Source organism: Anolis carolinensis, chromosome 2, assembly GCF_035594765.1.
Source record: "Anolis carolinensis isolate JA03-04 chromosome 2, rAnoCar3.1.pri, whole genome shotgun sequence".
NCBI classification, from domain to species: Eukaryota; Metazoa; Chordata; class Lepidosauria; order Squamata; family Dactyloidae; genus Anolis; species Anolis carolinensis.
Window position 1 is genome coordinate 30,595,698 of NC_085842.1, and position 12,066 is coordinate 30,607,763.

The 12,066-nt window shown below is 43.4% G+C and overlaps 1 protein-coding gene across 1 annotated transcript in view; it reads left to right on the top strand.

Annotated features, from left to right (window-relative positions):
- The window catches only part of gnl1 (G protein nucleolar 1 (putative)), a 38,529-nt gene extending 31,649 nt beyond the window's left edge, over positions 1–6,880 (top strand). The window contains exons 7-12 of the mRNA XM_003217943.4: positions 505–600; positions 1,900–2,097; positions 4,204–4,382; positions 4,847–5,009; positions 5,127–5,267; positions 6,451–6,880. Of these exons, the coding sequence (XP_003217991.1) occupies positions 505–600; positions 1,900–2,097; positions 4,204–4,382; positions 4,847–5,009; positions 5,127–5,267; positions 6,451–6,752 (1,079 nt within the window). The 3' untranslated portion in view covers positions 6,753–6,880. The remainder of the gene's footprint in view (positions 1–504; positions 601–1,899; positions 2,098–4,203; positions 4,383–4,846; positions 5,010–5,126; positions 5,268–6,450) is intronic.
- The last annotated feature ends 5,186 nt before the right edge of the window (positions 6,881–12,066 follow it).

The following is a 12,066-nucleotide window of genomic DNA, read 5'->3' on the forward strand; positions in this document are numbered from 1 at the left end:
AATATGAAATAAAAACTAATATAGGCAGTCAGTTACAAAAAGAAGGTTCTTTAGGTTTGTTCTTAACAGGTACATTTTTAAAGTGTAACTTCAGCCAAATATATATATATAGCATAAGGAAGGGTTAACACCCCTGTGGTGTTTCTTTTGGTGTCTGCCCCTGTTCAGAAGATTTCACCTCACTTTCTGACCCTGTGATCATTGGATTCTGAAAAATGTTTCTTGTGAAAACAAAGATTGGTGATAGAAGCCTTTTCTTTATTAAAAACAGTAACTTTAAAACTATTTTAAAACCATATGAAATCATTTAGAAACATGATAGGAACAATAAAAATGCCACATATACTCTCCCAAAGACTTCTGTCACCAAATGCTTGTTCAGATACAGAAGGGGAGCAGGGAGAGGACCATCCCATCTCTGGTGGCAGTGAGTTTCACAGCTTGAGAATCGCCACCAAGAAGGTTCCTCTGCCAGTGTTTTAAGAGGATTTTCTCTGCTCTCAGTGTTTAAGAAGCGCCGGAAGCGTCGCAAAGGATGGAGCACAGCCATGGGGCCTGATCAACTTCTGAGTGCCTGCGAAAGCATCACAGCTGGCAAAGGTGAGATGCTTGTTTGTACTGCTGTGTCGAATGTTCAGGCCTTGGGAGACCTTACTTTGTTTGGACTATAAAGCCCCCAAATTTCCCAGCCAGCATGGCCACTGGAGAATTATGGAAACTATAAACAATCTATTCTGAGCTTTGCTGTTACAGTCAGCCTTCTGTAGCTACAAATTCTGTGCCAACAGATTCCACTACCCAAGGCTAGGAAATCTTCCCTCTCCCCAAAATTCCCCAAAGCAAACCTTGATTTTGCTATTTTATATAGGAGATGCAATTTCATAATGCCATTCATTGTATATAATTGGACTAGAGCACTCACAGATTTGGTGATGGGGTGTTTCTGGAACCAAACCTCAGTAGATGGCAAGAGTTCACTGTACTTCAAGCTGCGACTAAGATGTTTATCAAGATCAGCACTATTTCATTTTACAAAGAAAAGTTAAACTCCCATCTCTGTTTTTGACACCTGGACCCTAAGGTCAAATAAGAAATGGGCCACTGTGAGTTTTCCGGGCTGTATGGCCATGTTCCAGAAGTATTCTCTCCTGAACATTTTGCCCACATCTATGGAAGAGGTTTTGAGGTCTCTTGGAAACTAGGCAGGTGAGGCTTATATATCTGTGGAAGGTCCAGGGTGGGAGAAAGAACTCTTGTCTGTTGGAGGCAAGTGTAAATGTTGCAATTAATCACCTTGATTAGCATTAAAAAGCCTTGCAGCTTAAGCCTGGCTGATTCCTGCATGGGGGAATCCTTTGTTGGGAGATGTTAGCTGGCCCTGATTGTTTCATGTCTGGAATTCTCCTATTTTCAGGGTGTTGTTCTTTATTTACTGTCCTGATTTTAGAGTTTTTAAAATACTGGTAGACATATTTTGTTCATTTTCATGGTTTCCTCCTTTCTGTGGATTTCAATGGCTTCTCTGTGTAGTCTGAAATCCACAAACGTGGACAATTTCAACAGAAAGGAGAAAACCATGCAAATGAACAAAACAAAAATCTAGTTCAGAATACATAAACCTTCCTGTTCAGCCAGAAGTATGTCTCACTTACTTCAGTCAAACTTTTACTCTCAAGATAAATTGACTTAATCCAAGAAGCCACTGTCCCGAATTTGCAAATCCTAACTAAACCTGTCCTAACAGGGTCTCTTAAAGGTTTCTCATTCATAGGATCACCATGAGTGTAGGCTGACCCAATGGCACCACAGTAATAAGCATTCATAGTCTTCCATTTTGAAACCTAAATCTAACTCCTGCCAGGTCTTTGTTTGTGTGTATCATCACTCTCTTTCTTCCAGTGGACCTGAGTAGCTGGAAGGAGAAAATTGAGCGGGATGCAGCTTGCGCACGCCTGCCGCTTGAGGACTCCGAAGACTCTGAAGAAGACGACGAAAGCGCTGCAGTGCTGGTAGAGCACCAGACAGATGTGGCTATGGAAGCCGGAGGGTTCTGCCAGGAAATCTACAAGGATGGGATCTTGACGATAGGCTGTGTAGGTGAGGATTGTGTCATGATCAGATATAGGTCAATGTTTGCTGGAATCCATATTGGAACTTTCTTTCTTGGGCCCACCAAATCTTTCTTTTCATGTTAGGAGCGACTTGAGAAACTGCAAGTCACTTCTGGTATGAGATAATTAGCTGCCTGCTAATTATCCCTGCTAAGAACATTGCCCATGGGGCGCCTAGATGTTTGATGTTTTACCATCCTTGTGGGAGGCTTCTCTCATGCTGCCACGTGGGGAGCTGGAGCTAACAGAGGGAACTGAACTGCTCTTCCCTGATTCGAACCACCAACCTGTTGGTCAGCAGTCCTGCCGGCACAAGGGTTTAACCCATTGCACCACCGGGGGCTCCTGATCAACCGAATGATTAAAAACAATAGTCATGCTTTTAAATTCTTCAGAACTCTTTGTCAAGAAAACAAAGTAGCGGCAGTGGAGGAAGGGCAAGTGACCTGTGTTGAAAAATATGAAATCTGTATTTAGTGAATAATCTGAAGCCAAAATGTGGGAAGAAGTTGCACATAATCTGATTAGACTCAGTAGACACTGGGATGGTTTTTGATTGTGTTTTAGGGTGCTAGAATGAAGATAAAAGTAACTGTTGATTCAATGTGTTGTCAAAAGTTTTCAAATTGTTGATTCTCTCCATGTTTAAAAATATAAAATCAGCCTCCCATCCAAGGTTGGATCTGCACTGCCAAGTAATACAGTTTCAGAATGTTGTTTAACTGCATTGAGCTGGATTATATGAATCCACACTGCCATATAATCCAGTTCTATGCAGCTAAACTGCATTATATGGCAATGTAGATCCAGCCCAAATCAGATGATATTTTGAACCAGTAGAATATCCCTGACTCCTATGACTGAGTTTAAAAAAAGAACAATAGTTCTGTTCAGATATCTTCTGTATCAGCTGACAAAATTAAATAACCAGTTCCAGTTCAGAGCAGTAGGAAAGAGGAGGAAAGAAATAACATGAACAGTGGAATTATTATAATAACTTATTTTCAGATCCACAAGCACTTACATTACATCACATGCAGCCTTTAGTCCTCAACTTTTTTGCTTAGATTGTAAATATGGAGAAAATGGAAGTATTTTTGTTTCCATTCGAGCAGCCTCTTAATATTAAAAACAATACGTAAACCTACTTGTGGGCCAGTCATGTTCCTTTTTAAAAAAAATACTTGCTTTCCTCACTTTCAAAAGAACCTTGGAGGTTAAGCCTGTGCCTGGCGTTTAAAGTCTATTTATTTTGATGAGCTTAGGTGTGCTTAATGCAAGCTGTTAGCAGTTCAGGGGAAAGAGAGTAGGAAAACAACAATGAACAATGGCTAAAGTAAAGTCAGCCTTCCCCAAACAGTACTTCCCTGATGTGTAATCATTACAACTCTCATTATGTTGCAATTTAGAGTTCAATGTGTCTGAAGAGCCCCATGAACCAAGCAAATCATGAGTCAATGTGAATTGGGTGCCAAAAAAGCCAATGTAGTGCTAGGCTTCATCAACAGAGTGCTGCGTAAAGAATAAGGGAAGTAGTAGTGCCACTTTATGCTGCTTTTTTCAGATACTACTTGCAATATTGTGTAGTTCTGAGCACCACAGTTTCAGAAGGATTTTCAAGCTGGAACTTGTTTATAGAAGGGCAGTGATGATGGTCAAGGTCTGGAAATTAAGCCTTATAAGGAACAACTTTGGGCATAGAATCAAAGTAAGCCAGAACTGGAAGTCACAAAATATTGAACAGAAATTCCCAGCATTCATCACCATGGCTGTGTGCACTCTAGACTTAAACATTTTTTACACCTTTTTAGAGATACTGGGATTTGACCATATTTTCCTTTCCCTCTTTGCCCTTTAAAGCCTCTTACCCTGGAGACTAACCTGCATTACCTGTCCAGGTACCCTGTCCATGAAAGCAGTGGCATAATTAAACATTTAATTATATGATTGTAGGCTTTCTCGTCTTGCTTAGATGCAGGAAAGTGACTTTGATAGATAGTAGCATGTTAGCGAGAGAAAGATTATTTCCAGAGGGTGGCTATGATTGATCTTTTCTGAATGTTGACTTCATCCTGTTGATTCCTCCTCCCAGGCTTCCCCAACGTGGGCAAGTCCTCGCTTATAAATGGGCTTGTGGGCCACAAAGTGGTTAGCGTCTCCCGCACTCCAGGCCATACCAAATACTTCCAGACCTACTTTCTGACGCCCACTGTCAAACTATGTGACTGCCCTGGACTCATCTTTCCTTCCCTGGTTGACAGGAAGCAACAGGTAAACTTCTATAATAGTGCTTATTATTAAGGCAAAGCAGACGGGACCAAGATATATAAGGTGGGCATTCCTGTGAAAAACTCTATTTTAGGAACCAGGGTGGGAGAAGGGGATTGGAGAGGAGAAGGGGAGCCCGTACAAGAGCAGATATCCAGTTGAAATAAATATTGTGCTCTGTCTGGATATAATTGTAGACAGTGCTCATGTAAAGCATGGTGGGAATTATATTGACCTCTCAATGTCCCCGGGCTGCAACTGCCAGGAGCCCCAGCCAGCATTAGGATGGAAATTGTAGCCTAGCAGCATCTGGTCTCAGGATTTTAGGGATGGGAATCACGCAGACCTCTAGATGATATAGTACTACACCTCCCAGCAACTGGTTTCTTAGTTTGCCATCCACCAGATGATAGATGACATCTGCAGCTCCAACAATTGACATGTCCTTTCTCTTATGTTCTTTTTAGATCCTGTCTGGTATCTACCCAATCTCACAGATCCAGGAGCCCTACACATCTGTGGGTTACCTGGCCAGCCGAATTCCAATCCAGGCCTTGCTTAAGCTGCGGCATCCAGACGCCGAGCATGGCAAACCTGAGCCCCCATGGTGTGCCTGGGATGTTTGCGAAGGTAAAAGAGCTGCAGGTGCTGGAGATGGCTGATGCACTGCAACGTTGCAAGATGTTCAATTTGGGCTGCAGACTGGGTTCATTATTACTCTTCACATCTCTTTTGCTCTCCTTTTAGCCTGGGCTGAGAAACGAGGCTACAAGACAGCCAGGGGAGCCCGCAATGATGTCTACCGAGCTGCCAACAGCCTTCTCCGCCTAGTGGTGGATGGTCGCCTCTGCGTCTGCATGCGGCCTCCAGGCTACACTGCACACAAAGGTAGGCAGAGGACGCTATAACAGTTTACCCAGTAGAGTCATCCCCCTCAACATCCATTAGGGTTAGAAGCACAAGACTCTGGGAATGTGGGTAAAATAGCTTTTTTTTCCCTCCTGAGAGAACTCTAGGTATTCCAGTATGACTTTGGTCAACTTCCTCTAGAAGTTGACCATAGAATCGCATTGTGTGTGTGTGTATGTCAGGAGTAACGTGCGAGTGAATTGGCCGTCTGCAAGGACGTTACCCAGGGGACGCCCAGATGTTAGATGTTTTTACCATCCTTGTGGGAGGCTTCTCTCATGTCCCCGCATGGGAAGCTACAGCTGACAGAGGGAGCTCATTTGCGCTCTCCCTGGATTCAAAGCAGCAGCCTTCAGGTCAGCAACCCAATTTTCAAGTCAGCAGTACTGTCGGCACAAGGATTTAACCCATTGTGCCATTGGGGGCTCCTATCACATTGGTAGGACCTAGAAATGCCTATATAGGCAGTCTCCGAGTTACAAACATTCAACTTACAAACGACTCACAGTTAAGAATAGGGGTGAGACAATAAGAAGTGAGAGAAATCTACCCCTGAAAGGGTTATCATGGGGAAAAAGGCATCTATGCTGAAACTTTATCACTGGAGGACCCAGATATTCCTACAGAAAGCATTTTTAATCACAGTCAAATCTACAAAAGTCCAAATGGTACATATGGAGGGACGACTGTACATCCAAAGTAGGAAGAGGAGCAGACTGAGGTTGTGCAGGGAGAAGACATATAACTGATGTGGGACATCAGGTTGGGTGCTGGAAACCTGGATTTGTTAGCAGTCTTATTGTCACTCTATTTACTTGGATATCTATGGGGGCACGTTTTGACAACTGGTTCCCACTTTTAAAACTTGAATTACTTAAGATTTAAAGGACCATCACCTTCTGTGTAGTTTCCCCTTCTAGTGAGATGAATAAAAGAGGGATCCTTTACATGTCCCCTTGATGAAAACATGTCAGAGGGCCTATATTCCTCAGCCGGTCCCAGAATAATCCAGCCGGAATGACCACTGGGATTTCTGATCCAAAATGAAACCTTTCCAAGACGTCCACGTTTTAGCATTGTACTTTTGATGATCACTTTGAATAGTACTGTTTTAGACTAGGTGGGGAATGCGATATTGACAGCCCCTTTTTATTCCTTGCAGCCATGTGGGAGCATCACATTGAGACCACCGAGATTGCCGCCTTGCAGGAAGCTCATGGCCATGATGGTCGGCGCAGTTCTGGTGAGGAAGAAGAGGCCGAAGGAGAGGAGGAAGACGAAATTTCCAGCTCCGGAGAAGAGGAGGATGAGGAGAAAGACCGGGATGCTGATGAAGAAGCCGAGGAAGAAGAGGAGATGCTTTCTGCACCCAAGAGTGGTCCCAGCCAACCCTTTCCTTCCAGGAAAGGGAAGCAATTTGCTGGCCGGAACTTGTTTGCTTTGCTTGGGGAAGATGAATGTTAGCAGCTTCCCTTGCTGGCTAGACTGAGTGGGTGGCCCTCTGCTCCTCTCCCATCCCAACCGACCACCCTGCGTGAATGCCCAAAACCCAGAGCCAATGTATATCAATAAAGGTGATGTTTATTTCCTGACCAGTCTCCATGGCTGTGGAGAGGCATGGTTGTCTGCATGTCTTTGAAGTCTTGACAGTGACTTCAAAGGCAGTTCTGGAAAACCCCTGAAAAGAATATGAAGTTCTGAGCTCCTAGCCGATCCTAGCATCTGAAATATATCTTGAATCCCAGATGGAGTAATCCAATGTCCTTATGATCGCTGACCTGTATTGGCATAAGCATACATAATGAATCTTGGAGGTGAAACTTGAGTCTAAACCCAAAATTTGTTTATATTTTATATAATTTATTTCTTTATTTCTTTATAGCATTTATATTCTCCCCTTCTCACTCCGAAGGGGACTCAGGGCAGATTACAGACCATATATATGACAAACATTCAATGCAGTTAGATATAAAGTAAGACAACCGATTGAGTTATTATGTCACAATTTTTCCATCTTCGATGTCCTGGAGATTGTGCTCAGTTCCAGTCGCAGGGGCATGCTGGTGCTCCAACCACTATGATAACGATGAGCCCTTAATCACAAACTTTCCTCCTGTTCTTTGATTGCCGGCATTTCTGGTAGTTCCTATTAATGATGCCGTAAAATACCTCCCTGCTTAAGTGGTGCCTAATTTATTTACTTACAGCTGTTTTTGAACTGCTTAGATGCACAGTGAGCTGGGCTTAGGTGCACCTCGACCCAGGCTTCGAACTGCCAACCTTTAGGTCGGTAGAGATTTATTGCTGCTGGTGATTAGCCAGCTGTGCTAAAGCCCGGCCTTACTAACCTTATACACATAACCTGAAAGTAACTTTATGTATGAAACAAATCCTGTGTACACTGAACTGTCAGAAAGCAAAAGGGTCACTATCTCAGCCACCCATGTGGACAATTCAGAGTATTTCAGATTTTGCAACTCCAATAAGGGGATGGATGCTCAACCTTACCATTCAAAGCCTGGGAAACAGCTTTCCCCTGTCTGATGCCCTTCAGATACTATGTTAATTGAGCTGATGGATACAGTAGTTTAACCCAACCTGAGTGAAGTAAGAGAAGGCTGCACCATGAAATAAATCTTGCTTGTTTCTCAGAGGTGAAAACTGAAAAACAATGGCAGTTATGCAAGAACCTGAACAAGTGAATCAATCTTTGCCTCTAACAAGTTTCCTCTTCCACTCTTGTGTCACAATCTGCCTTTGGGAACAGCCCCATCTTTGGAAAGCCAGATTGTACAGAAAAGTAAAATATGTGTTACTTGTGCTTTTGAGAGGGAGGGAAGCAAGCTTTGGGGTTCTTAATCAGAAAACAGATAAAATCACAAAAGAAAAAGGAGTACATTTCAGGAAATTGTATTCAACTCAGAGGCATGTCCAGTTACCCTGGTAAGAACAATTTTCCTCACTTTTGTCCTCATAGCACTCCTTCTAGTCTCCTGAACACTACAAAGTGGATTGGAGAAACCTGTTGAATAGAGTGAACTGTACTATTAGGATTCCTGAAAAATTTACCTCTGTGTGGAGTCATTTAGTTTATCATTGGCATATAATAAATTCAGCTTGTAGTACTCAAGGTGATGTAACCTGGGTTGGGAGGTTTACTCATTTAAAAGCCTGCAGCCACAATCGAACACATACTTAGGAGTGCCTAGATGTTTATTGGTATTTCAACATAAGCATGTTAAGCTTGGTTTTGGATTACAAGCACTACATTTTTTAAAGTGGCAGTGTTTCAAAGCAGTACTCTCAGCAGAGTATGAAACACATTGCTTGAGAGATTGTGAAATGTATTTCTCTCCCAAAATATACTTGCTTTCTGTGAGTTAACTCCCATAGATCCACATACTTCCTGTATGCTATTAAAGGAGTGACATGGTGGCTTGAGTCTTGAACTAGAAGTCTGGAAGATCAAGGTTTGAACCCCCACTTGGTCATAGGAACCTTGGGCAAGTCACACTCTCTTAGCCTCAGAGGAAGGCCATGGCTGTCACGCCCAAGGCTACGGAGCACCAAGAACCAAACACGGAGGCCAATAACTATCTAATATCTTTATTAAGGAAATATATAAGAGTAATAAAAACAAGTAGAAAATATAGTCCAGAAGCAGACCTATCAAATGAGGTCAAATATAGTCCAGAAATGTTTTGTCCAATAAATGATATTAGAGTTCAAAGTTAAATCCAAACCGAAACACACACTATTGCCAAGCAATAGTGTGGGGAAACGTCCAGGGTCTTTCAGGGTCCAAGGTAAAAATCCACAACAAGGTACGAGGGCAAGACTTGATTCTTGAAGCAAGGTCCGTGGCTAGAAGCAAAGCGAGGCAATTCTTGAAATACTTGAATGAGCAAGGCAAGGAAACTGGATTTGCGGACTTTGCGAAGTCCACACAAGGCTGGAACGCGATTTCACTCCTGAAGCTGCTCTGTTGACTCCGCACCGGACCAACAGTGCCAGGCACCTATATCTGGGTCTCGTTTTCCCGCCAAGCAGGTGTCCAGCGTTCTCTTTCCCTAGAGAACGGGAAACGAAACCCAGCTTTCTCCAGATGTGAGACTCCCTGGATTTTCCCAGGGGAAACATGGCTAATCAGAGTCTTGTTTGGCTGCAATTCTCAAGCTCCTGCGAACCCGCTCTTTCACTCCCCCGTCTGCAGCAAAGGACTGTCTCCTAGCGAAGGGAGGTGAGAGCTGTTCAAGGTCTGTCTTAATTGGCTCTGGGGCGAGAACATCAACATCAGGCATCTGGAAAGATTCCGGCTGTTGTTGATCCGGAGAAAACCCCATGTTTTCATCCTCATCTGCCACAGTGACACTAGGAGCGGGACTACAAGGCCCATGAGGCATCACAATGGCAAACCCACTTGGAATAAATTTGCCAAGGAGACAGTTTACTAAGGAACAGTGGGAGGAGTAGGACCTACAAAATCAAAACAGCCCCACCAGAGATATAGAACAGTTCGATTTCTTATGCATCTTCTTTGTCAATGAAGTAGGTTCACTTTATGGTTATAGTAAGTTGGTCTTGCAGGCACACAACAACAACACGCCATTAAAGGAATGCTCTAGTTTTGAGCAGTCAGCACAGCCTAAATGCAGGGAAGGTGCAAGTGTTATAGAGCCCTTTAGTAGTTGTTGGGGCTATTAAACTCCTTACCTCTTGCCATTAACTGTGATTGCTAGGAGTTATGGGCAGGGCAGTTCCAACAACATTGCGCGCGGGGGGGGGGGGGATGTTTTTCTTTATTCCTAGTAGATAAGGCGTTTTGTGAGTGAAACAAATCTGTGTCCCTTTCAAATGCAGGGCAGTATCAGATGTATTTTATTTGCAGGGGGAACATTTGGCACACTTACTTAGGCAATCCCTCGTACTTCGAGGATGATGGATCTCCAGGTGTAGTGTCTTGGCGGTGGATGTGTAGGTGGTTGTGGAGACCTATTCTTGACCCGCATGTTATTCCGCAGTGAAGACATCAGTTTCCAGATGGAAGGTGGTCCTGGTCAGGGTTGGCTTGACACGCCTTCCTCTTGACACGTTTCTCACTTAAGCCCATTCGTGCCTCTTCAAATTCTGCAGCACTGCTGGTCACAGCTGACATCCAGTTAGAGCACTCAAGGGCCAGGGCTTCCCAGTTTTCAGTGTCTATGCCACAGTTTTTAAGGTTGGTTTTGAGCCCATCTTTACATCTCTTTTCCTGTCCACCAGCATTACATTCCCCATTCTTGAGTTGGGAGTATAGTAACTGCTTTGGGAGACAGTGATCAGGCATTCGGACAACGTGGCCAGTCCAGCGGAGTTGATGGAGTACGAGCACCGCTTCAGTGCTGGTGGTCTTTGCTTCTTCCAGCACTCGGACATTTGTCCACCTGTCTTCCCAAGAGATTTGCAGGATTTTTGGAGGCAATGCTGACGGAAGTTGAGCGTGACGTCTGTAGACAGTCCACGTTTTGCAGGCATATAATAGGGTTGGGAGGACAATAGCTGTATAAACAGGCACCTTGGTGTCCCTACGGATGTCCTGATCCTCAGACAATCTGCTTCATTCGGAGAAATGCTGCATTCGCAGAGCTCAGGCGGTGTTGTATTTCAGCATCAATGTTGACTTTTGTGGAGAGGTGGCTGCCAAGGTAGCGTAAATAGTCAACATTTTCTAATGTTAGACCATTAAGCTGTATTCCTGGCATTGCAGAGGGATTGGATGGTGCCTGCTGGAGAAGCGCTTTGGTTTTCTCGATGTTCAATGAGAGGCCAAGCTCCTTGTATGCTTCTGCAAAAGTGTTTAAAGTGGCTTGTAGATCTTCTGAATGTGCATAGACTAAGTTGTCATCAGCATATTGGAGTTCTATAACAGATGTTGTTGTGACCTTGGTTTTGGCTTTCACATTTGGAACACACCCATCCCTGTAACTATGAAATGAACTAATTAGTTACACCCAGCCTTCCATATCCATGGGTTCAGCTATCCACAGTTTGAAAATATTGCCCCTATTTTTCCCAAAAGTATATCTTGGTTTTGCTGTTTTACATAAGGGATACAATTTCATGACATTATTCTGTATTCACTGAGTCAAGAATCCATGACTTGAAAACAATTTTTAAAAAATCCAAACAGCAAGGCTTGCATTTGTCATTGTATACAGTAAAGGACACTATTTTACTAGTTGTGGTATATTATGGGACTTCAGCTTTCATGGATTTTGGTATCTGTGCAGGGTCCCAGAGAATACCATTAATGTTTGGTACCGTATAAGCAAAGTTAGGCTTTTCTTGTAAAAGAAAATTTAATCTATGTGCCTTCATGTTGCCTGCCTGCTTATGGTGACACCATGCATTTGACAGGCTTGCCATTGCCTTCCTATGGATGTATAATTAATATATTTGTGATATACTGCTTCCAAAACCCGATGCTCCCTCCCCCCTTGTCTTGAGAATATATTTGGAATAGGAGTGCAGAAACTGATTCTGCCTATCACCAATCTTGTGCACAGGTAACAAGGCTTCATAACAAAGCGGATACTGTTGACTATGGGGGCCTTTGCACAATGGGACTCTGAGGAATGGCTGGCACAGGATCTGCAGAATCTTAAGAACCACAACAGAAGTACAAAACAATTCCACTTCTTACACATCTTCGGGAAACGGTGCTGAACGTGACCTTTGAATGTTGGCAAGAGCAGTTAGGGTCAGGTTTGAGTCTGGTTGCTTACCACTGTTTCAAGAA